The sequence below is a fragment of the Barbatula barbatula genome (genome assembly GCF_947034865.1).
Source record: "Barbatula barbatula genome assembly, chromosome: 12".
NCBI classification, from domain to species: domain Eukaryota; kingdom Metazoa; phylum Chordata; class Actinopteri; order Cypriniformes; family Nemacheilidae; genus Barbatula; species Barbatula barbatula.
In genome coordinates this window covers 19,816,297-19,839,194 of record NC_136775.1, presented here as the reverse complement: position 1 = coordinate 19,839,194, position 22,898 = coordinate 19,816,297, and the positions used below count along the sequence as shown (strand labels likewise).

At 39.4% G+C, this 22,898-nt stretch overlaps 2 protein-coding genes across 3 annotated transcripts in view; both read left to right on the top strand.

The window, feature by feature from the left end:
- Positions 1 to 8,648: 8,648 nt before the first annotated feature.
- rrp15 (ribosomal RNA processing 15 homolog) lies at positions 8,649 to 13,106 on the top strand. 2 transcript variants are annotated; one of them, XM_079469048.1, is made up of 5 exons: positions 8,649 to 8,800; positions 9,228 to 9,616; positions 9,715 to 9,812; positions 10,391 to 10,574; positions 10,961 to 11,502. In XM_079469048.1, the coding sequence occupies exons 1-5, from the start codon at positions 8,752 to 8,754 to the stop codon at positions 11,114 to 11,116; spliced, it is 876 nt and encodes a 291-aa protein (XP_079325174.1). In that variant the 5' UTR covers positions 8,649 to 8,751; the 3' UTR covers positions 11,117 to 11,502. The 2 variants fall into 2 exon arrangements, with proteins under 2 accessions (XP_079325174.1, XP_079325173.1); XM_079469047.1 differs by having other exon boundaries at positions 8,728 to 8,800; positions 10,958 to 13,106.
- Positions 13,107 to 13,965: 859 nt separating this feature from the next.
- Positions 13,966 to 22,898, top strand: part of tgfb2 (transforming growth factor, beta 2) — a 28,428-nt gene continuing 19,495 nt past the window's right edge. Inside the window, exon 1 of the mRNA XM_079470411.1 lies at positions 13,966 to 15,049. Coding sequence (XP_079326537.1) covers positions 14,701 to 15,049 — 349 coding nt within the window. The 5' untranslated portion in view covers positions 13,966 to 14,700. The remainder of the gene's footprint in view (positions 15,050 to 22,898) is intronic.

Sequence of the window (22,898 nt, the reverse complement as noted above, 5' to 3'; positions counted from 1 at the left end):
GTGTTTTTTTACCTTAATTCGTGTATAGGCCTACACATTGCATTACATCTAAAACATACTATTTGTTTAAGCCGTGCCATATGACTCCTTTAAATTCTTGTGGTCAGTCCAAACCAGAAAAGGTACTTTACCCGCTCTCCAACCAGTGGCGCCACTCCTCCAGCGCCAGCTTAACAGCCAGCAACTCCTTATTCCCGATGGATGTCATAGTTAATATAGAGAATATCAGAAAGAGCAATAGCAAATAAAACGTCTATTAGTTAGTAAAGAGAAAATTTGCTTCTTAGTAACTGATCTCTGGCAAATGGCACTTACCGGACAATGAAAAACCATGCACTAAAATAAAAAACTTCAAATCAACTTTATTTATATAGAGCTTTTTACAGTTTTCATTGTTACAAACCGGCTGCACAAGAAAACATATTGACTATAAGCAAATATATATATAAAGATATACAAGTAAAAACAAAAAGGGTGAAAAGACACACACAGATTCAGACACACACACGAATGATCACACAGACACACAAACGATCACACAGACACACAAACGATCACACAGACAGACACACAAACGATCATGCAGACACACACACAGACACACAAACAATCAATCACACGCAGACAAACACACAGACACACAAACAATCAATCACACGCAGACAAACACACAGACACACAAACAATCACGCAGACACACACAGACACACACACAGACATGCAAACGATCACACAGACAGACACGCAGACACACACACACATACACACACGATCACACAAACGATCAGACAGACACACACGCAGACACACAAACGATCACACAGACACACACAAACAGACACGCAGACACACAAACGATCACACAGACAGACACACAAACGATCACGCAGACACACACACACACACACAAACAACCAATCACACGCAGACACACACACACACACACAGACATGCATACGATCACACAGACAAATACACACACGATCACCCAGAAAGCAAAGGAAACGATCACACAGACACACAAACGATCACAGAGACAGACACACAAACAAAAAAAGGTGAAAACGAAATACAGACAAACAGGTTCAGACAAAAAAAAAAAACACCCCACACACACAAACACAAACAATCAGACAGACACACAAACGATCACACAGACACACACACAAACAATCACACAGACAGACACGCAGACACACAAACAATCACACAGACAGACACACAAACAAAAAAAGGTGAAAACACAAAAGACAGACACAGACACACAGATTCAGACAATCAAAACACTCAACACACACAAACAAAAATGATCAGACAGACATGCAGACACACACAGACAGACACGCAGAAACACACACAGACACACAAACAGACACACACACACGCGCAAACGATCAGACAGACAGACACACAGACAAACAAACGATCACACAGACACACAAACAATCACACACAGACTGACACACAGACAAACACACAGACACACAAACTATCAAGCAGACACACACGCAGACATGCAAACGATCACACAGGCAGACACACACACAGATACACACACGATCACACAGACACTCACAGACAAACACACACAGACACACAAACGATCACACAGACACACACACAAACAATCACAAAGACACACACACACAAACAATCACACAGACAGACACACACACAGACACACAAACAATCAATCACACAGACACACTAAAAAGGTGAAAACACAAAAGACAGACACAGATTCAGACAAACAAAACACTCAACACACACCAACACAAACGATCAGACAGACACGCAGAAACCCACACAGACGATCACACAGACACAAAAACGATCACACAGACACACAAACGATCACACAGACAGACATGCAGACACACAAACAATCACACAGACAGACAAACGATCACACAGACAGACATGCAGACACACACAGACACTCACGCAGACACACACACAGACACACAAACGATCACACAGACAGACACACAAAAAAAGGTGAAAACACAACAGACAGATTCAGACAAACAAAACACTCAACACACACAACACGCACCAACACAAACGATCAGACAGACACGCAGAAACACACACAGACACACAAACGATCACACAGACAGAAACAGACGCAAACGATCACACAGACAGACACACAGACAAACAAACACGCAGACAGAAACACAGGGGCCATCCCCGAGAACTACACACCGCAGTGTTAATTAAACAAAACTTAAAAATTCTAGAAAGATTTGTTCAATTTGAACTACACACTGAAGGAATGCATTCAAGTGTTTTTTGACCCAAAGTAAAAAAGGCCAAAAAGAACAGCACAGACAAACACTCCACACACACAACACGCTCCAACACAAACGATCAGACAGACACACAGACTCACACACACACACGAATGATCACACAGACACACAAACAGATATGCAGACACACAAACGATCACACAGACAGACACGATCACGCAGACACACACACAGAGACACAAATGATCACGCAGACACACACGATCACGCAGACACACACACACACAGACATGCAGACATGCACACACACACACACAAACGATCACACAGACAGACACACAGCCAAACACGCAGACAGACACACAGGGGCCATCACCGAGAACTACTTAAAACTTAAAAATTCTAGAAAGATTTTTCTATTTGAACTACACACTGAAGGAATGCATTCAAGTGTTTTTTGACCCAAAGTAAAAAAGGCCAAGAAGAACAGCACAGACAAACACTCCACACACACAACACGCGCCAACACAGACAGACACGCAGACACACAGACACACAAACGATGACGGTGTTTTTTGACCCAAAGTAAAAACGGCCAAGAAGAACAGCATAGAAACCGCTAGAATAAAGATCGTGATGCGCAGATTTTGCGCAGAGATGGTGCTCTTCAATACAACTCGTCATCTAAAGGTAGGCTTTTCATGTATTTCCGCGGGAAGTGTTTCTATGCAAGCTGGATGTGTCATTGCAGGTCACGCACGTTTCTTTCAAGTAATTGATAAGCAGAACTTGCTTTTTCAGTCTAAGCGATGGACCAAACGGAAAACAACACATCACACCTTAACGGGTAAAGTTTCATTATTTCCCTGCACAGTAAACCGCAATTTAACTACTGATCTCTCTCGAGCCGGGACAAGAAAGTACCCATTGCGCACTTAGTTTCATACCGAAACGTCAGCCAAAAACTGGGTGTCTCATTTATTGTCAGACGTTTCGACAAACATTTGTATTAGGACTATAAAACTATTTTTGTAGGTCCAGCTGCCCCTGTTAGTGGCACCGGCACACCCGTGGCTACTGTTTTAAACCAACTTTGACTAAAGGCGGACAGTTTCACAAATGTTAACATTAACCTGACGGTTTCAGCGGGACTGTCTCGCTGCAGACGGATGATGTCAGCTGCCATTGTTTCCTATGACTGGGGCAGAGACACGTTAATGGCACAAAATTAGCAAATTCATATATTCGGGTTTCCTTTCTCGGACGGGATTCTCTATGCTTATAGTTCGGGCCTGTCTCCTCAACGATTGGTGTATTTGATTGCACAACAACGATTCGTTATTTCAGCTAAATGATAAAAACACTCACTTTTAACATGATGGACGATGGCAGATAGCTTTCTTTTGCCGGTCAGCGGGGCGTTCCCTAAGCGCATGACGTCACATGATAACTATGGATACAGTATGCATTCCCACGATCAAATTAATGTCTCCAGACGTCTCAGCCCTTGAAGTTTTAATAAAAAGTTGATAATTATCAATTATATTGTGTTGTTTTGTCAATATGTTATAAACTGTTTATCCATTATACAAACATTGCTTGGTTTGCTGTAAGAGACTTGCCATTGGCTGTTGATTTTGAATATTTAATTAGCTAGATGTAGTCAAGGTTAGGATGGTGTTTAGGCGATGTTTTCATTGATACTTTATTAATATAATTATGTTACGAGCTCCGTTCTAGGTGATAATATGTAAAAGACATAATCTCTTCATGTATAACTCTGAGATTAAGGGTACTTAAAAGTTACCGTCGTTGTGTTTATTGTCACTCCTGGGTATAAATTGCAGAGTACAACATCTCATCATTAGAGCGGAGCTTCGGTCCACGCGTTCTCTGGGCTTTGAAAGGTAAAAGACTAGAAGCTCTGCTTCGCGATCGCGTTAGTAGACGATAGTTCCGCAGATGCGTCGGCGTCGTTTTGTAATTTTGTAGTAAAAATGGGAGTTTTTAACACGCAGAATTGTTCGACTCACTGGTCACATGAGATTTAAAAACGCGTAGCTCGCTGCGTATGTTACTCTTTCAGTGATGTTGGGCTCAGCTGTCGGCTAGTGGTCAGAGTTGTTGGGCTTGTGATCAGAAGGTTGCCGGTTCGAATCCAGTGCCAGCAGGTCATGACTGACGTGCCCTTGATTGCTCTGCAGTAATGTGCCACTGTAAAAAAACAACAACTTGTAAGTCACTTTGGATAAAATGAATAAATGTAAATAAATAAATATCCTAAAGTAGTAGGCAGGCTGTCCTTCAATGATCACATTGCAAAGACAAACGGCAACCCTGCCGATATGCTTTATTCAACATTTGAAAGGTTAAACCCTATCTCACTGAGCATGTGTCACAACTTCTTGTCCATGCCCTGGTTATCTCAAGGTTGGACAAATGCAATGCTCTCCTTGCTGGTCTTCCTGCAAAGGCTATCAAGCCACACCAGCTGGTTCAAAACACAGCAGCACGCCTTGTCTTCCAACAGCCCTCTTGTGACACCCATTTTCATCTCCTTCTACAAGCCGGTATCAGATTCAAATCACTGATGCTTGCCTACAGGACGATCACTGGATCTGCACCGTTATACTTTAACACCCTCCTACACCCCATCAAGAACCCTGCGTTCTCTTCTGTGAATACTTGACAGATTCTTTCTCTCAACAGGTAGTGGTCTAGCTTTTGTTGAAATTAGAAACTTTGTATTAGCACCTATTGTGTTATTGCTCCTGTATGACACAATTTTAGCCAGAGGTGACCTGGAGGCCGTGGGAGCAGGATTTGGATCACCAGCTTTCACAAGAGTAGTTGGTGCTATAGACGGCTGTCATGTCCGAATTAAACCTCTATGACGACATGGCAACCACTCGCAGCGAACATTCTGTCTCAACAATGTGTTCCAAACTACGTAGTACTGAAATGTGCACGTCTTTTAATATCTACTTCTGGCCGCCTGGTGGGAGTATGTTTTTCCTGAATACGATGGTAACAACATCGAGTGCAAACCCCTGCAGCGTTGGAAACTTCCGCATTTCATTTGTAAGGTGATTTCAGATCACCGCAACTTTCGGAAGATTTGCGTGGCTTTCAACCGATCGGCGGGCTTCATCTAAGCTTTGGAAACTGCTGAAAAATATACATTTACATTTAGCAGAGGCTTTTATCCAAAGCGACTTACAGATGAGCAAACATTGGCAGCAATTATAACAACATAGGCGACAAAATACATAAGTGCATCAAACTAGTCCATTAAAGCCTAGCACAGTATAAAAAGCTAAGAATAGTGAGGTTAATAAGTGTTTTGTTTTTTTCATGTTTTTTTATTTATTTATGTGGACATAAATACATAGCTTTTATCTTGGTACTGATGAAATTTAATCAAAATCCATACAGGAGAAGGTGTTTTACTAAATCGCGGAAATTGGGTCGTCACATTTGTGGCGGGTAGATTAGTGGTTGTACTCAGAGGCGGTCTTAACATAGAGGCATAGGTAGGTGGCTGATTGGGGCCCCCTACCAGCGGGGGGTCCCCCAACCACCCTAAAAAGTAAAAAATAAACAAAACCCTTATCATCATGAACACTTCAAAAGCATGGTAAATTGTATTAATATTCTTAAGAAATACGTTGAAACTTTGAAGTAGTTTGAAGTACACCCTCTTCTTTCACAATGAAATGGACTAGTCCGTAACCGTGCGCGCTATGCGGCACGAAAGATAAACACAGAGTGACAGGAGGACTGGGAATGTACACAAACAGAGACGAATCAAACAATCTTTCCCAAGCGGCTCAAATAAAAGACAAAAGCGAAAAAGGCAGCGATAAATACTTGGCAACGCTGCCAAAGATAACACATTTCTTTAGTACTGTTGATGAGGTTACTGACAGGAACATCAACTACGTCCAAAGTGTTTAAAAGGCCTGTACAGCAGCTAGCAGTGAAGTGGCGCTAAATAACGTTAACCAAGAAGAAATTGAAGAACACTTCACGTTGTTGCCGCCCGTTATCATCGGCTACAGTGTTAATGACGTGACACAGATGAGGTGGAAGAGTTGTACAGTGATGGCCACTTTGACACTGATGATGACGATGATGGAGCTTTGGTGAGTCAACCGCATAGTTTTGTTAGTAATAGTCATAGCCATACACTGATAAAAAATATTTTGTGGTGAAGTAAATAACGTTACTACAGAAAAAGCTAATTTAACCCTTATGTTATGTTGGGGATGTTTGCGTCCACTATGTGTTGTGGTTATGTCTTAATTTGGCCACAACTTTCTCTGTGTCACAGCAAATTGAATGATTTTTGGTGACAAATCTTATTTTGATACATATTTTGGGAAAATGCTTTGAACATTTTTCAAAAACTCAACAATACACTGTGAGCAAATTCACAACCCTTTCGTTATGTTCGGGATGAAAACATCCACTCAATTAAACTTCTGTAAAAATCTGATTAATATTTGGTTTGATTTTTTTTCATAAATCTGTTAATCAACCTCAGTCCTGATCAAAACTGCTAAACGTTTAAGGAAAAATACTGGATTCTTACTCTTTTGTTGCCAATGATTTTTTTCAAAAACTGAAAAAAACACACAAAATGACTTATTTTCAGTATAAAAAGTGAATGTGGACTGGATTTTATTTAACCTTTTATCACAGTCTCGGACATGTGAAAGATTAGTAACAACATTGGCTTTGATGCATTGTTAGTTTTTGTGCAGCATCAGATTACTTTTTTTACGCCCTATCATGTATCATGTACAAAGGTTTGTTTGTAGAATGTTTGAAATGTTCAATCTCAAATGTAATGTCAATTCACTGAGAATATCCTGTATCTTGTATATGTTATATTGATATTGATTTGATCTTAAAAAATTGTTTTCCTGGTATTTTGGCAAAGACGTGTTATCTGAAACCTTATTCTCTATTGGGTTCCATCGTGATTATTAGTTTGTCTCTTTTAAAGAACGGATGATTGGGCCCCATACACATCTTCACCTTGGGCCCCCAATTTGCTAAATCCGCCACTGATTGTACTGCAGGCGTCGTTCTAAAAAAAAACCCTCTATATTTAATAATAAGCATTTTCGATCACATGACTTCTATTGTAGTTAATGTTTACTATTTTAATATATTCCCCGTTATTATAAATATCATAACTTTCGCAATCGTCAACTGATTTCCACAATTCAGGTGTCGTCGTAAAGGGAATTTTCAGCTCTGTCTAGAAATTTGATCCATTTTGAGTTTAGGGGTTTTTGGAAATTTTTATTATCATACCTACAAATAGCTCCAACTGCTACTACAACAAGAAGCTGTTTCACTCCATCCAACTCCAGGCCATCACTGATCACCAGGGGAAATGTATTGATGTCTACGTGGGATATACGGGATCTGTTCACAGGTGCATTTCACGACTGATTGCTTCACGAACCTGGGAGAGATCAAGACTGGCTGTGCACAAAAGCTTTTGTTAAAAACCACTTCAACTTCGCAAGGAAAGTCTGGCTATTCAGATTCGCAGCATGTAAGTATATTTTCATTGTAAAAGACTTTGTTACACAAGTTGAGTTTGTCATGTGTTTGCAGTGAATGTTGTTTCTTTGTGTGATTTGCATGTGGAAAATACAGTGTTTTTTTACCTTAATTCGTGTATAGGCCTACACATTGCATTACATCTAAAACATACTATTTGTTTAAGCCGTGCCATATGACTCCTTTAAATTCTTGTGGTCAGTCCAAACCAGAAAAGGTACTTTACCCGCTCTCCAACCAGTGGCGCCACTCCTCCAGCGCCAGCTTAACAGCCAGCAACTCCTTATTCCCGATGGATGTCATAGTTAATATAGAGAATATCAGAAAGAGCAATAGCAAATAAAACGTCTATTAGTTAGTAAAGAGAAAATTTACTTCTTAGTAACTGATCTCTAAAGACCGGTCTGTTATTTGCACATACGAAACATACGCAGTATTCTTAAATATTTTTACTACAATTGACTGATTATCGATCATGGATAAACAGTAAATTGTACTAAAAATATTTAAGAATATATATATGCATATTTGTGTACACTGCTGAATAACTTAGTTAGTTAGTTAATAGTAATTTGACCTGTGCTTTTTATAATTTGATTATTATTTACATTTTTAATGATACATTGGAATTGCAGGACAAGATCGGCATATTTGGTGAAGGTTTTTGTTATAGGGTCAATGAAAAAAGTGACAGTTTAGAAGATTGTATTGCATAAAAAAAGTGTACATTTTTTATTAATGAATAAAGCAAGCTGATAGTAAATACTAAATTAACTAAATTAGTTAAACGGAGCTGGAATTCACCAAAGATTCAGAATCGAACAGCCCCATCAGTCTTCCTAGTGAAGCGGAACCTTTCGTTAACGCTCAGTGTGTTACCGGACAGTTTGAATGTTACTCGTAAATATCAGCGAAGATGGCGGCGCGCTTGATGAAGCCACATGTCGTTATTGAAGATGAAAATGGTAACGAAATGTTACTCTTTTATTTTAAATATGCTGTGTGTACCTTTTCAATGGTATATTGATCGTTGTAATGAAGCCACCACTCGTGCAGGATACGTGATAGAATTGTATTAACTCTTAACTCATTCGATGAAAGTGCATTGCTGTTGGGTAAATCAGTAACACTTTTTATTAAACCTCATGTTTTGTTGAGATTTACTGTCTTTAGGCCTGGCGCGTCAGAGAGCCAAATCAGAATCAACTTTATTGCCAAGTACTGTTTAAATTTAAATGACTGGTATAGATTGTGTTATTGTAAAGCATGGTGACACCTTCTTTTAAAACGAATCAGCCTTTTTATTTATTACCAACAATAACAAATTGTAGTGTAACTGCTTATGCAAATACAATTGTGCTGCAATGGTTTTATTTATGTGTGTCTGTGCAGGGGACGTTTCTGATGACAGCATTTGTATAGATGAGGATGATGAAGCATCGGGGAGTGATGAGCAGGATGCGGATGAAGAGGATGAGGAGTCATCAGATATGGGGAGCGATGGAGATGAAGAGGATCAGAAGGCATCAGATAGGGGGAGCGATGGAGATGAAGAGGATCAGAAGGCATCCGATATGGGGAGCGGTGGAGATGAAGAGGATCAGAAGGCATCAGATATGGATGAAGAGGATCCCAATCCCAACGCCGGCTGGGCTGAGGCTATGGCCAAAATCCTGGGGAAGAAAGTACCAGAAAGCAAACCCACCATTCTTGTGAAGAACAAAGAGCTGGACAAGGTCAAGGCGAAGGAGAAGAAAGAACGTCTTGAAAAGAAGAAGCAGGTAAAGCACTTTAAATATTCACTATTAAAAGTAATTTACTCAAACAGACATTAATGTGTTCTACATCACTCAATTATATTTTTTTATATAATTGACAGTTTGATAAAAAACGAACATGGGAGAATATGTGCCGCGAGAAGCCGGATGTGGTACGAGACAAAGACCAAGAGAGGAATCTACAGAGAATTGCTACTAGGTAATAATGTATCGTCTTTACCATGTGTGTTTCTATCTGGGAGAACAACTTTCCTCTTTTACCAGGGTTAAGATGACCTTGTACAGGAGGTAAATCTCTGTGGCTAATACTAAAAATTATGAATACATGTGTAAGCACAGCAATGAAATTTTAGCAATTGATACAAATACTGGTGAAATTTTACCAATACAGATACCACAGCAAAACAATCAGCCGTTGAATGCGTTCCTTTATTAAAAATATGTTTTTGACAAAGTTTCTCCTTACAGTCTTTCTTTATTTGAGGCAAAATAATTGATTTTGTGATGCAAAACAACTACTGCATCGATGCATTCAAACAGATAATCGATTATTAAAACATACAATTTAACATCATACGTGTCAGTGTTTATTGTAAATAGAAAGTGTTGTTGTTATGCCTTTTCTTATTTGAAAACGTTGCTTTTGACAAAAAGCATATAAATACATCTTTCAGACTGTAGTTTCAGCGCGACAATTGCTTGCATGTCTCTCCCCCTACTGGCTCTTTAATATTTCTTCCACTAAAAGTTTATTGTTCTTTTGTGTGGTCTCTTCAGGGGTGTAGTGCAGTTGTTCAATGCTGTGAAGAAACATCAGAAAAATGTGGATGACAAGATGAAGGATGTTGGGGGTTCAGTGAGGAAGAAAACCAAAATCCTCTCCTCTGTGTCTAAGAAAGACTTTATTGATGTCCTTCGGGCAGCAGATGGTGTTCACAGACCGGCCATCAAGAATGAAGCGGTAAATTAGTCTGCTTTTTCTCTCTTCCCTGCTTCATGCTATTGTAAAATCAAAAATATCTCTAATACATTGTAATTTCCTTCTCACATTTATGCCACCCTAGATGTAAACGCCTTCTTTTCTTTCGGAAACTTTTATAAACGGTTCCTTTATCTCAAAGGCACACGGTAATTGTTGTAGACAACATGTGGCCAAGTTATCACCGATGTAATTCATGCTTGGTGTTTCAAAGTAATCGAAGCATGTCCACATGAATTATATATTTCACTCTTGTAGGGTGTTAGAAGTATCAAGTACGTTATGTAGAATAGGATATGCTCTTCACAGCAGTGCTTAGACCACGAGCCTGATTCTAACCCAAATTTAAACTAATTCTCTCTTAGCAGCCTGTAGAAGTGAAGGAGGAGCATCCATCATGGAGTGTGCTGAGAGATGATTTTATGATGGGCGCCTCTATGAAGGACTGGGATAAGGAGAGTGATGAAGAGGGAGGTGGAGGTGAACAGGAGCCAGCTGAGGACTACAGCAGTGATTCTGAGTGATCTCATCACTGATGCCCATCTGCATCTTAAGTTGTATACACACATGTGTCCTCACAGAGAACTGCCCACTGTTGAGTGCTAAAACTCTACATTACCCAGAATTCTGTACTAAAGACATTGGTTTGAGACATTGCCCTAATATCGATATTGTGACAAAGACTCTTTATACAACGCTGTTCTGTATATAGTCATTTATATTGCTGTTCTACGAAAAAATTACTAGATATTTGAAATGAGTGCTTGTGGTTTCTTTCTTTAAAAATAAAAACTTTGCTTACTTATATGTTTATGCATTGCAATAGAATGGCATCCATAGATTTTGGGTATCCAAATAGTTTCCAGACATTTTGCTTTGGTGGGTCTGTGAGCATTGCGATGCTGTTTTTAGGTGACCACAGGGTGGTGCTGCTGTCAAAGTATTGCAATGACTTACAGGCCACAATTGATACCCAGACTTGCAGGGAGAAGCCAGTTCTGCAAATTAAAACGAACCATCCTCGTATGATTTGACAACATGATATGGTGACTGTCGGTACTAATACATTTGCAGGTGATTGCGTGCCAATCTGCATTCCTGTGTTGGATGATTGCCAGGACAGTTGACCTTTCCGAGTACAACCTTGCAAGGACGACAGTTCTGCTGATTCTAGACTTTCTCTATTGTTCTCAGTCGAACTATGTGTACACACCCAGTTGAGATATATTTACCCAGTGTCTTAGAGGGTACCCTATCTGCCTCTGAGGTACAGCACTTCATTGAGTCCAGTGTAAAACACTAATTCGTCACATTGATACCACAAACAGCCCTTCAGGAATGCCAGCGCGCTCTCTACTGCATATTGACACACTGCACTAGAATCAGTCAACTTCTCTGGTTTTCTGTCTCTATCGGAAAGACTATCAGCTTGCTTAATCAGAGTGATTATTTGAAGCAACAGGTGGATGGATCACTTACAAATGTTTATTTTTTATTGTATAATTATTTTACATCCTCGCTCTCTTCTCTTGAACTCAAGGTTAGCTGAAAGCAGGTTTTTTGTTAAGAAAAATGCAAATATTTATTAATGAAAATATAGATACAAGGACTATGTACAAATGTCAAACAGGTTTGTTTTAGGGATCAATAGCATTTTATGAACACCAAGACTTAATATCGAAGTTGTTTGCGGAAGGTTAGACATCATAATAAACTAGATTATGAATATTAAATAAGAGTAGAACTTATAAATAATGTAGTGTTCTTTGCTCTTGTTCGAATAGACGATGATTTTGAAGTAAGAGGTTAAGTTATGTGACAGTCAGTGTCTTTATATGCGAATGGGATGATCAATTAACGTTTTGCATGACAAAAGTTTAACATTTAAAATAATAGTATAATTGGCTATTCATACATGTTAGCAATACATATATAAATTATACAAGTTTTCCATTTGTTAGATTAAATATATTACATTTTCAAAACACAGAATAACATTTTATTTGTGCTGTGGAAATACATTTTAGTCCATTAATACACTCTTGCATCTGTCTGTGTTGGTACTAATTAAGTGATAACATCTGGTTTACAGCAGTGGGCAGGGCCATTCGGAAAGACTTGCCACATATGATCCGGGTACAAAAGGCTTTGGCAATTTATTTCTTTAAAATGATAAAGAGAAAATCAAGCAGGTGGTAGGGCAGATGCAGAAAGATCGAGAAACACCTGTCATTGCATGTTCCTCACTGAGAATCTGTGATCTACTGACTTAACAGTCTCACAAAAGGGATATCAGCTAGATTTGTACGAGTCGATGCAACAGCTGGGCTGCTTCTCATTTCTTATCAGTTGCCTGTGTCATAACAGTAGTAATACCATAAGCTACTATTTGTCGCGTATTTATTTGCAGAATTTTAAATGAAGTGAGATAACAGAATGTATGGGTGGTCTTGGGTACTGTACAAGATATCTAATTTTACTGATAAATAAAACATTGGCTATAGCTTGCCAAAACTCTGTATTTGTATATAATGATGTTTTTAAAAACAGACAATTTATACAGTATTTTGTTTTATTTTCATACATGCAGAATACCATTCTGTGGTTATAATGTGATCAGTATGGAGAATATTGTGCCTGTTGAATTCATAATACTATGAGAACACTGATATTTTAGAACTTTAGTAAAAAGTCAAATTGTTTCTGTAATAATCTATAATTTCAATATAATTTCTAATCTCTAAAACCGAACTTGCAATTTTGAGTGATAGTTACTTGATTCTAGGCCAATTTTCTATTTTAATACGTTTCTAAGATGTGCAAACGAATAGATTTCAGTTATCAATCATCGAGATGATTTTGATTTTAGTTTTTTATGTTACGTATAGAACTGAACAAAGACACGATACAAAACAGTAAACTTAATAAAGTCCAAAATTTTAAATCTGCAATATGAATATGATCAGATATGCTTGATGTTTCCCCCCCATACACCTAATGACGAATCTTCAAGATTCTCTGTGTTTTAAGAATTTAGACAGTTGATGTTTGTTTTACTTTGCTTAAAAGACCACGAAGAAGACTTTTGTGACAACATTATAAAGCGTTATCTGTTATACCTTTGTATTCTGTTGGTTCCTAGCCACCAGATTACATCCCACAACACATTAGACACCTCAGCACTTTGACTTGCAAAGCCAGATCCCCAGATCCACTGTCAGTGGGCGTTATGGCCTGGCCGCAGTGCTGAAGAGCAGCGAGATATTTACACTAAACTGCTCGGTAATTGCGCGCTCCCGGTCTCACCGTTATGACCGCAACCACGTGGTGAAGTCAGCCCCATATAAATCTCCCTCTCCAACCGGTTGCCTTCATATGCGTGTGTGCGCGCTGGCACGGGGACCACAGTTTTCCACCAGGAGGAATGGAGGAGCGCGTAAACTGAAGGGGAAATAACTTACACTAGTGTGTCATTCAGTATCATTCAGTATTCTTCACGTTTTTCAACTTAGATGTGCGTGAGGACGCTGGGTGAAGTCTTTATTTTCTTCAGCGCATACCGGTGCCAAACGCGTTAACCTGTGCGCCAAAAGAGCGGCGATGCGCTTTGCGTAGTGAGCGGAGTCTTCGCATCTTCTCGTATACAGTGAGAGCGAGTGAAAGGCGCGATTGTGCGGGGGTTTGGAGAGAGTTTGCGGCGCTCTGATGCGGCGAAGGTGCGCGCAAAAAACCCGCAGGCTACGCGTCTGTCATCTGCAGTGTTTTGAAAGACTTTTGTTAGGGCATTTGGCCACTTCGATGGCTGTTTTGCTGTCCCATGAGTTTGAACTTTTTAAAGATGAATGTGCACTCGCTATGAAGTGATTTTGTAATGAAGATCTTGTTTTTTTACCCTCACATCAAGGATTTGACACATCTTTCCATGCTGTCACGTTTGCGGGAGTTGCAGGTACGATAAAAAGACACAGTTGTATTTGATGATAGCGCGCAAAAGACGAACGTTGTGCCATTAACTATATTTTATTGAAATGGTTGGTCTGTCTACTTAACTTAATTCACTGAATATCATTTTTAAAAGTCACGTCTGGTACTGAAACAAAGGCACAAAATGAACTTGTACATCTTGAGTCTTTTTCTGACCTTGGATTTAGCCACTGTGGCCGTCAGTTTATCCACATGCAGCACTCTGGACATGGATCAGTTCAAAAAGAAGCGGATCGAGGCCATCCGTGGTCAGATACTCAGTAAACTAAAGTTAAGCAGTCCTCCCGAGAGCTATCCCGAGCCCGAGGAGGTGTCCAGGGACATCATCGCCATCTATAACAGCACACGGGACCTGCTGCTGGAGAAAGCCAACGAGCGCGCGGCCACCTGCGAGAGACAGAGCAGTGAAGAGGAGTACTACGCCAAAGAAATACACAAGATAGACATGCAACCACCCTACTATGCTGCCGAGAGTGAGTCCTTCATCCTTGTTTAAGGTGTTTCGAGGGTGGGGTGGTGAAGTGCTTAAAGACATGGGCTATTAATGTAAAGTTTAAAGGTTCAAACAAGCACAAAGGATAATGATCCATCGCTTTTGTGCCTTGGGCAAGACGCTTTAAATGTAGGGTCTGGTTTTAAAGTCAAGGTTTGTCTTAAACCAGGACTACGCCTTAAATTAGGATTATTAAATGATTTAGAAAAAACACTACTAGTGTGCATCTTGAGACAAAACAATACATTTTAGGGAAACATTTTATAAATTAAGATCGTCAAACATCCATTTTAGTCCATGACTAACCTTAAGCCTTGGGGTCCATTACCTCTAATGAGTGTACTGGTCCCCATAGCCCACAAAAATAGAGTAGTTTACATTTAGCCTAATTAATATCTATGTTTTAATCTAGCTGGTTCTCTCAATTCATCCTTTCAACAAAAAGAGTGTTCAAATATTATTCATTTGGTGTGTAATGTACATGATTTTGTCACTCTTTAAGTTATTGCGGTTGTCTCTTAATTTGTCTAAGCAGTTAGCAGCACAGGTCCACGGGGTCCCTTTACGGCTGCCCCACCCACATAACCGGTAATGACGCCACTGTTTGTGTCACTTTGGATAAAAGAACCAAGTAAATAACTAAACACTCCCAGATATTGAAGATCAGCAGCGTGCCAGTTTATCTCAGCAGGTCATTCCTATAGATGACTGTTTTTGTTTTAGATTTTCTTTTGTTTGTGAAATATTTGTAGTAAAATGTCCTACATTTTTTTCTTTGATCTGCCTCATTTTGCTCAGAAATGCTGCACAATGTTTATAGTCTGGAACGCACAGTTATCTGATTGCTGTCTAATATGAACCGCATGTGAGATGCGAGGTGGGACAGTTTTACTTTGCAATCCAAGTACCAAGACATTATTGCCATTTTCATGACGGAGACGTACAATCCCAGAGTAATCTAAAGTTCAGCTTTGATCAAGGGCACAATACTGAATGCTCGTAAGTTCTCTCTCTGAGTCTATATATTAGCAGCTGTCTTTCATTGGACTGAACGCTAATTTGAAAGTATATTTCACATGGTCTTTTCAGGACTAACCATTTAAGATTGGCTGATATATAATATTTTACAGAAGATCATTGGAAAACATCTTGGTTGTGATCCTCAGTCCACACTGCTCTGCCCTCAAACACCATGGGCGAATAATGCACCTCAGTATTGCCATACCGTGCCTTCAATTCGAGCCTGTAAAAGCAAACGAATGTTTTAAATGCCTTTATTGCGCCATTAATTATGTAATCCTTCTCAGTTTCCAGATCAAATGTTGATATACAGCATGAAAGATAAATAAATTAGCAGATCTTTTATGCCCCAAGGTATATTTTGCCGTAAATGTTATTCTTGGCTCCGCCAGTTATATAAATACTCCAAATATGAATAGAGATGGCGCAGTGCCAGCCCCAGTCAGCGAGGCATTTGAGGTATATAAGTAATTCTGTGTCAACGGTCAGATTACTTTAGTCAGACGTCTCGGATAATTTTAGTATTCAGCCTTGGCACTTTAGATTGTAGGTTGGAGACCTATGGCTCTGTTCCAGATCTTGAGGGTTGCCTACGTAGGTAGCATTTTTAAGGCATTATATGCACGCATTCATTGTCAGGTTCTGAAAGATTGGCAGCGTCATTTTTCTGATTACACAACAATGTATTAAACAATTGAAATATATTTTAAGTTTTTGAAGTCTGCATACCGAATACGATGTGTCTACATCACTGTTCCCACAAATCTGCTAAAACGACTAAAACAACATGTATCACTCACGCTACTAACAAAATGTATTACACATGCACATGACATCACCCTTTTTTGTAGTTTACTTTAGTGACAATATTGTTTTCCGAACCGTTTAAAACCCGGTTTCAAAAGGTTAAGTTTTCAGGCTAGCCAAATGTCGTGGTGTAAATGAAAAAACATTGCAATGCATTCTGGGATTGATTTTTGTGAGTTTAAGATAACTCCTGATTGGATTATAGATATATTCCTTTCAATAGCAGAAATCATAAAAAAATATTGTATTAATTATTTTTGCCCAATATTTTGTGTTGTATGCATTTTTATGCTCAATAGAAAACCAGTTTAGAAACATGCTAACAAGGAATCTAAATCAACTGTGTGTAAATGTCCGATACACTTTTTGTATTGTAACAGCTATCTGAGTGGCATGCGAAGATGTAGACTTTTACAGATAAGTCATTGACCTAAAAGGCAGCAACCTACAGTATAGACAGTAGACAGCAAAGTTTGTTGAAGAACAGAGCCTGCGTGCGGGGGAAAAAAACAAGCATATAGAAAGAAAAAGTCTGTAATGCCAAAATATATGTAGGTGTAATTTTCCTGGAAATAAAGTTTGAATGGCAATTCCAAAAAATATCTGAATAATGTGTTTGCGTATACACGCTCACAGACTATCAGCCTTATTTGGTGGGGCGCCAGGAAGTCCTCGCAGGCAGAACTGCAGGGCACAACAGCACTGGAAGCCACACAAAAATGCGAGAGAGAAAGGAAGAGATATGTGAAGTGGGGCTCGTACGGAGACTGAGAGCTGGCAGAGCCCAGATAGCACTAGCTGTGTGCGTATTCTGCACACTGTGCCACATGCTTCATGGAAAATTCCACCCGGAGACCCACTGTTGCTGGGGTGTGGAGCGCTGGAGTCACTGGAGAGGTTTCCCCTCTCCCCCCATAAGCAGCCTGATCCCCCCACCACCCCACCTCCTTGCAATCTCATATGCTCTTAAAAACAAAAGGTTCTTCAGTCCGTCAGTTCAGTTCAGCGCTGAATCGTCTCCTTATCAAGAGGCATTTTTAGGTCTGCAGGGTATTTGAGGTTACTACATAGTTTCACGGAGCCCCACAGCTTAAACCTGAACCGTTGAAGAAATAGTTAGCCAAAAAATGTCATCATTTGCTCACCCTTTTGTTTCTTTGTTCTGTGGATTTAAGAGTTTGAAGTTTTTGGGACCGCCTCTTGAAGACTCAAAAGAACACAAGTTACAGTGAAAAGCTCTAATTTATTGTATCATTAATGCGTTTGCATCAAAATTCACACGATTTTGTCTGTTTTTTGTATCAAAAAATTGAATACTGTTCTTGTCATGGTCTACACAGATCACAGAAGTTCAGTTAAATATACTGGATCTGTGAAAATGTTTTAGGTAAATCTTCAAAGAAGAAAGATGAGAAACATTGTATTCTTCTTAACTTTTTCAACCCTCATAAGAACCATGTCACAATGTACCCTATAGCGTTAGTTTGGTTATATGGTCCATGATGTTATGGCACCAGACTCTCAATGGCACCTTCGTGTTTAACTGTTCTAAACTCACAAAATTTGATTGATTTTTACTTTACCGCTGTGGTATTAGTGAGAACTTGTTATTGCTCCATCACGCATACAGCCCGCTATTTACGACAACTCTTTTGATACTGCCGCGTTATTTAAGAAACAAACCAACTCCTTCAAACATCTTCAGTCCTGCAGGAGTGTCCATTAAATCTAATGTCCCATACAACAGGCCTGTATGTTTTTGCTGTGGTATTAAATGTCCATGCATGCATAAATGCTAACATACCGTGGCCCCACTGGTCTGTTTGTAAACGCAGGTCTCTTGGAGCTCAGTACAGAGCTCCCTTGTGACTGAACACACAGAGAAACACAAGGCTGCCTCTGTGCACCGGGACAAGGCTCTAGGAAATGGTTTATATTGCAGCCGGTTTATGACTTTTTGTGGTTTATGCTGTTCAAGAGTATATGACTTAGTATATGTGCTTTGAGTGGTTGCTGAAGTATGCACTCTGTTTGCGCTTGATATCAGCAGCGTTCTTTACTAAAATAATGAGCGAATGCTGGAAAGTCGCAATACTTTTTAGTGTTATCTCAGCCAGGCAGCTAAAACGAGATATAATAATGATGCTATTCATCACAGCAATATTCAACACATACGTGTGCTTCAACGACTTATCCAACAAAAGGACTCTTGGTGTGAAAACCATTCCTGCCCACATGATTTGTCGTAGCTTAATCGAAACCGTTTTGACTGACAGGTCATAAATAAGACAAATGTAGCCTTACGGTCGCTTTACTTTGTTTTATTATCTGCCATCGCAGAAAAAAATATTTCAAGGTATTACGTCCTTCAAGTAATCGTTGAACATGGTGATCATAGAAAATCCAGTTCTCAAATAAACAATTTCATATGATTTATTACAGAACATCAATCATTACAGGAGTCTGTACAGTGTTTAATAAATGTTTATGTTACCGTTCCCAGGCAAAATTCATCTTTCCACGATCAGGTCTAGTGAATTATACTTGTAACAGTATAGTTATGTATAGTGTAGCAGCTCAGTGTTCAAACATTATACGCACATGCCCTAAACATTATTTAACACCAACCTAACTAATACTTACTGTATTTTTTATTTATGTATATATCATTAATAAATATTTCTTGACAGGTCAATAGTTCACACGTATATACAGTTTTTTATTATTATTTCAATATAGTGATTTGTTATAGTAATAGTAATATAGTAATGTAATAGTGTTTCTTTAGAGTCAATTTTATTAATGAAAGTTATCATGAAGTGTTGCCCAAAACTATGAAAGTGAGGTTGGGTCACTGAGTAAACACGCAGGCATGAAAAGATACGCAAACCCTTAAGGTTGACTCACTTCAACAGTATTGCTTTTGTTGCTATTTCTGTTCATCTGAGGTCAGCAGTTTTGTTATTTTAAGAGCAAAATTATTTGTGCCTTAGTTGTAGACAGACGTTGGCCTTTTATCTCTGAGAAAATTACAGGGTGTACTAACTAATGTGTCACATATGGCAATTTTGTTATAAAGTGAGCTAATTTTACCCAAATAACTTGAAAATATCTCTGCACTGTTGTACAAGCACGCCGGCGAGTCGATACTACACGAATTATACTTAAATGAGATAACACTAAATGAAAACAAAATAGCTAAATGATTTATAACAAAAATAGGTCACGCTAAAGGAGGAAATGTTTAATGAGTCATACAAACCCAGTAAATGTTAAATGAGTAAAGATCCTCCTTATCAGTGCATGTGAAATGAATTTAGCCAGAATGAGTACATACCAGAAGAGTTATATTACTAGAGACAGAGTGAAACATTAGGATCTACAGATTATTTGTAGTATTTGCTATTACTGTTTTACAAAGAAACAAAATAGAAAAGACATACAAATATGTTTAAAAGCTTTCGTGTGTGTTGTGTATTGCAGACAATGGGCACAGAATTATTTGGACTATTATCCCCACACTTTAGATACAACATATCAATTTGCCAACAAGTGATGCTTTTCTAAAACTAAGTTGCCACGTCGCAGTTTTAATGGATGTATGAAATCATTTACATTTAGTCATTTAGCAGACGCTTTTATCCAAAGCGACTTACAAAGAGTTCAGGCAGCAATAAGCGATATGTCATAAAAGCGCAATAGTAAGATAGGTGCTAATACAAAGTTACTAGTTTCAACAAAAGTCACACAAGTGAAAATGAAACGTAAATGAAACGTTCTAATATAAATGCCATTTGTTTGTCTTTTTCTTATCTAATGACATGTCATCCACACTATTCAGTGCGTCTTAATGGGCCAAGTATTTTTAGGACCAAGTATTATAGCTTGGAATTAGAGAGCAGTAGTGTTTATTAGCGAGTATCTTAAGTGTGTTTCTAAGTGCAGTGTAAGAAGTGTGTCAGTGCTTGTGTTTCTTTCAGAGCGGGCCAGTGCGTGTGCTTGACGGATCGTGTTTAGTGATTCTGAGAGATCTCTCCAGCCCACTGCGCCTCTCCCTCTGTAAATAAACACAGGCGTGTGGAAAGGCCATCCCAAAAACAACCCAACACACCAGAGAACACGGGCCAAGGGCGGGCGCGTGAACTCCCCTCGCAAAGACCTGTCACAATCGTTCACGTCAGCTCTTCTGGGGTGTGTGCGGTTGCTTCTTTAAGCCAAACTTTGCGATTTTGGTGGACAGCAAATGGAGTTTCATCTCGAAGAACCTGCGAGGAGAAACATGCTTGTGTTAACATTTTATTTGTGGCCTGGACTCAAGTTGTAGCCTGCCAATCAGAGCTTGTCATCTGCTCAAATAAAACATTTTATCATGTTGGTGTTACAGTGGTTTCATAAAAGCTATATGCCACCGGAGGCCACGGGTTACAGTCATTTTTCCAGTTTTTGGAATGAGATGTTACGTGTGGTTGTAAGATGCCTCAATTGCTGTACCGAATCGTTTTTCAAAGCAACAGATGCATGTTTCTATCTGCTGCCCCAGATATGGGTCCTTGCTATAAGAGTGAATTTTTGTTGATATTAGGAAGGTTTTTTGTACCGAGTTGGATCTGAGTGTTTGGGTAGTCTGCTTTCAGATTTACAGCCTGTGTGCTTATGCAGAACATCCTGATCGCAAAGAACATTTTTGGTTTTCTCATAGCTGCCTTGAGAGATTTGGTTTTGGTCCATCAAGCATCTCTCTCTCTCTCTCTCTCTCTCTCTCTCTCTCTTTCGGTGAGATTGTTGTGATCGACTCAGTGGGGTTATTGTCGAAAAACGGGGCTCAGTACTTACGCAAGATCTGGACTCTCTTCTGCTTTTACTAGGGAGTTAGCGACAGCCAAGCTGAATTGCGTAACAGGGAAAGAGTGGAGGGGGAAAGAGAGTTTGAGAAAAGGATGAGAGAGAGTGCGATTGTGAAAGAATAACAACTGCTCGTCCAATGCTTTTATACTGTTTACAGAGAGAGCACAGGTCCCATGTAATACAATACTTTAACACGAGCACGAGAACTCAGTGTGGGAATGAAATCTGGGGCCCATTTATGTGTCTCTAAAGAAGAGAGAAGGAAGATCAAGATGCTTTGTGAGGCTAGGAAGAATTGAACAAATGTCACAGTTTACTGAAAGAGTTACGTTTACATGTAAATACCTCACCAAGTGAAATGCAACACGTTTTCAACAGTGAGCCATTTCACAGTGAATGTGCACGACTGGGACGGGATACAGACAAAGCCAATCCAAACATTTTTGATGGTTACTGTACAGTTATTATGTGAGAACGATTTTGGCCATGGTGGGCCGGGGTGCCCGAGTGCAATGATGCAGGAAATTCAAATGATAGGCTAAATGTCCAGTTACTCGCTGTGGCCATAGGCGTAATTTGCAGGTGGGACATGTCCCCACAACGTTTTGGAAGAAATGCTTGTGGTAGGTGTGTATTGTTTAGGGGCAGTTAACATTAACATTGTGGAAAACGCGCCACTTTCTCAACATCTCCTGTTGCTCACACTCGTAAGTTATATTTGCAGAAGACCCGCAACTTCAGGAACTCGACCGGGATAAAAATGCGTGCATTATCCACACTCGCTGCGCTTGCTTGTGCATCGTAAACCAATAAACAAGTGACATTTTTCGTCATGGGAATAGTTTTTAAGTGTAGTGCAACACAACAACCAAGTGACCTTCCCCAATTGACAGTTTGTCAACCACATACTGTGATAATCGAACTGCACTAGCCTATATGATAAATATTACATAAACAATTTATTAAAGTATTGTTTCTGTCATCTCTGGCCCCACCACTTTTCAAAACAACCTTACGCCACTGGCTGAGGTCCACGATTTTAGCGAGAAAAACTGCCAAGAGGCAAGTTACACTCTTTTCTATTAGTCACCCTTTATGTTTGTCATGTGGTTTTGCAAATGTGACCAATAAAAAGTATTAAAAAGTGCTGTCAACTT

Excerpts from the sequence above, each read along its gene's own strand:
- rrp15 (XM_079469047.1), top strand. The coding sequence starts at position 8,752 with ATGGCGGCGCGCTTGATGAAGCCACATGTCGTTATTGAAGATGAAAAT. Across the intron at positions 8,801-9,227 it reads CGTTATTGAAGATGAAAATG|GGGACGTTTCTGATGACAGC; the intron begins GTAACGAAATGT and ends GTGTCTGTGCAG. Across the intron at positions 9,813-10,390 it reads CTACAGAGAATTGCTACTAG|GGGTGTAGTGCAGTTGTTCA; the intron begins GTAATAATGTAT and ends TGGTCTCTTCAG.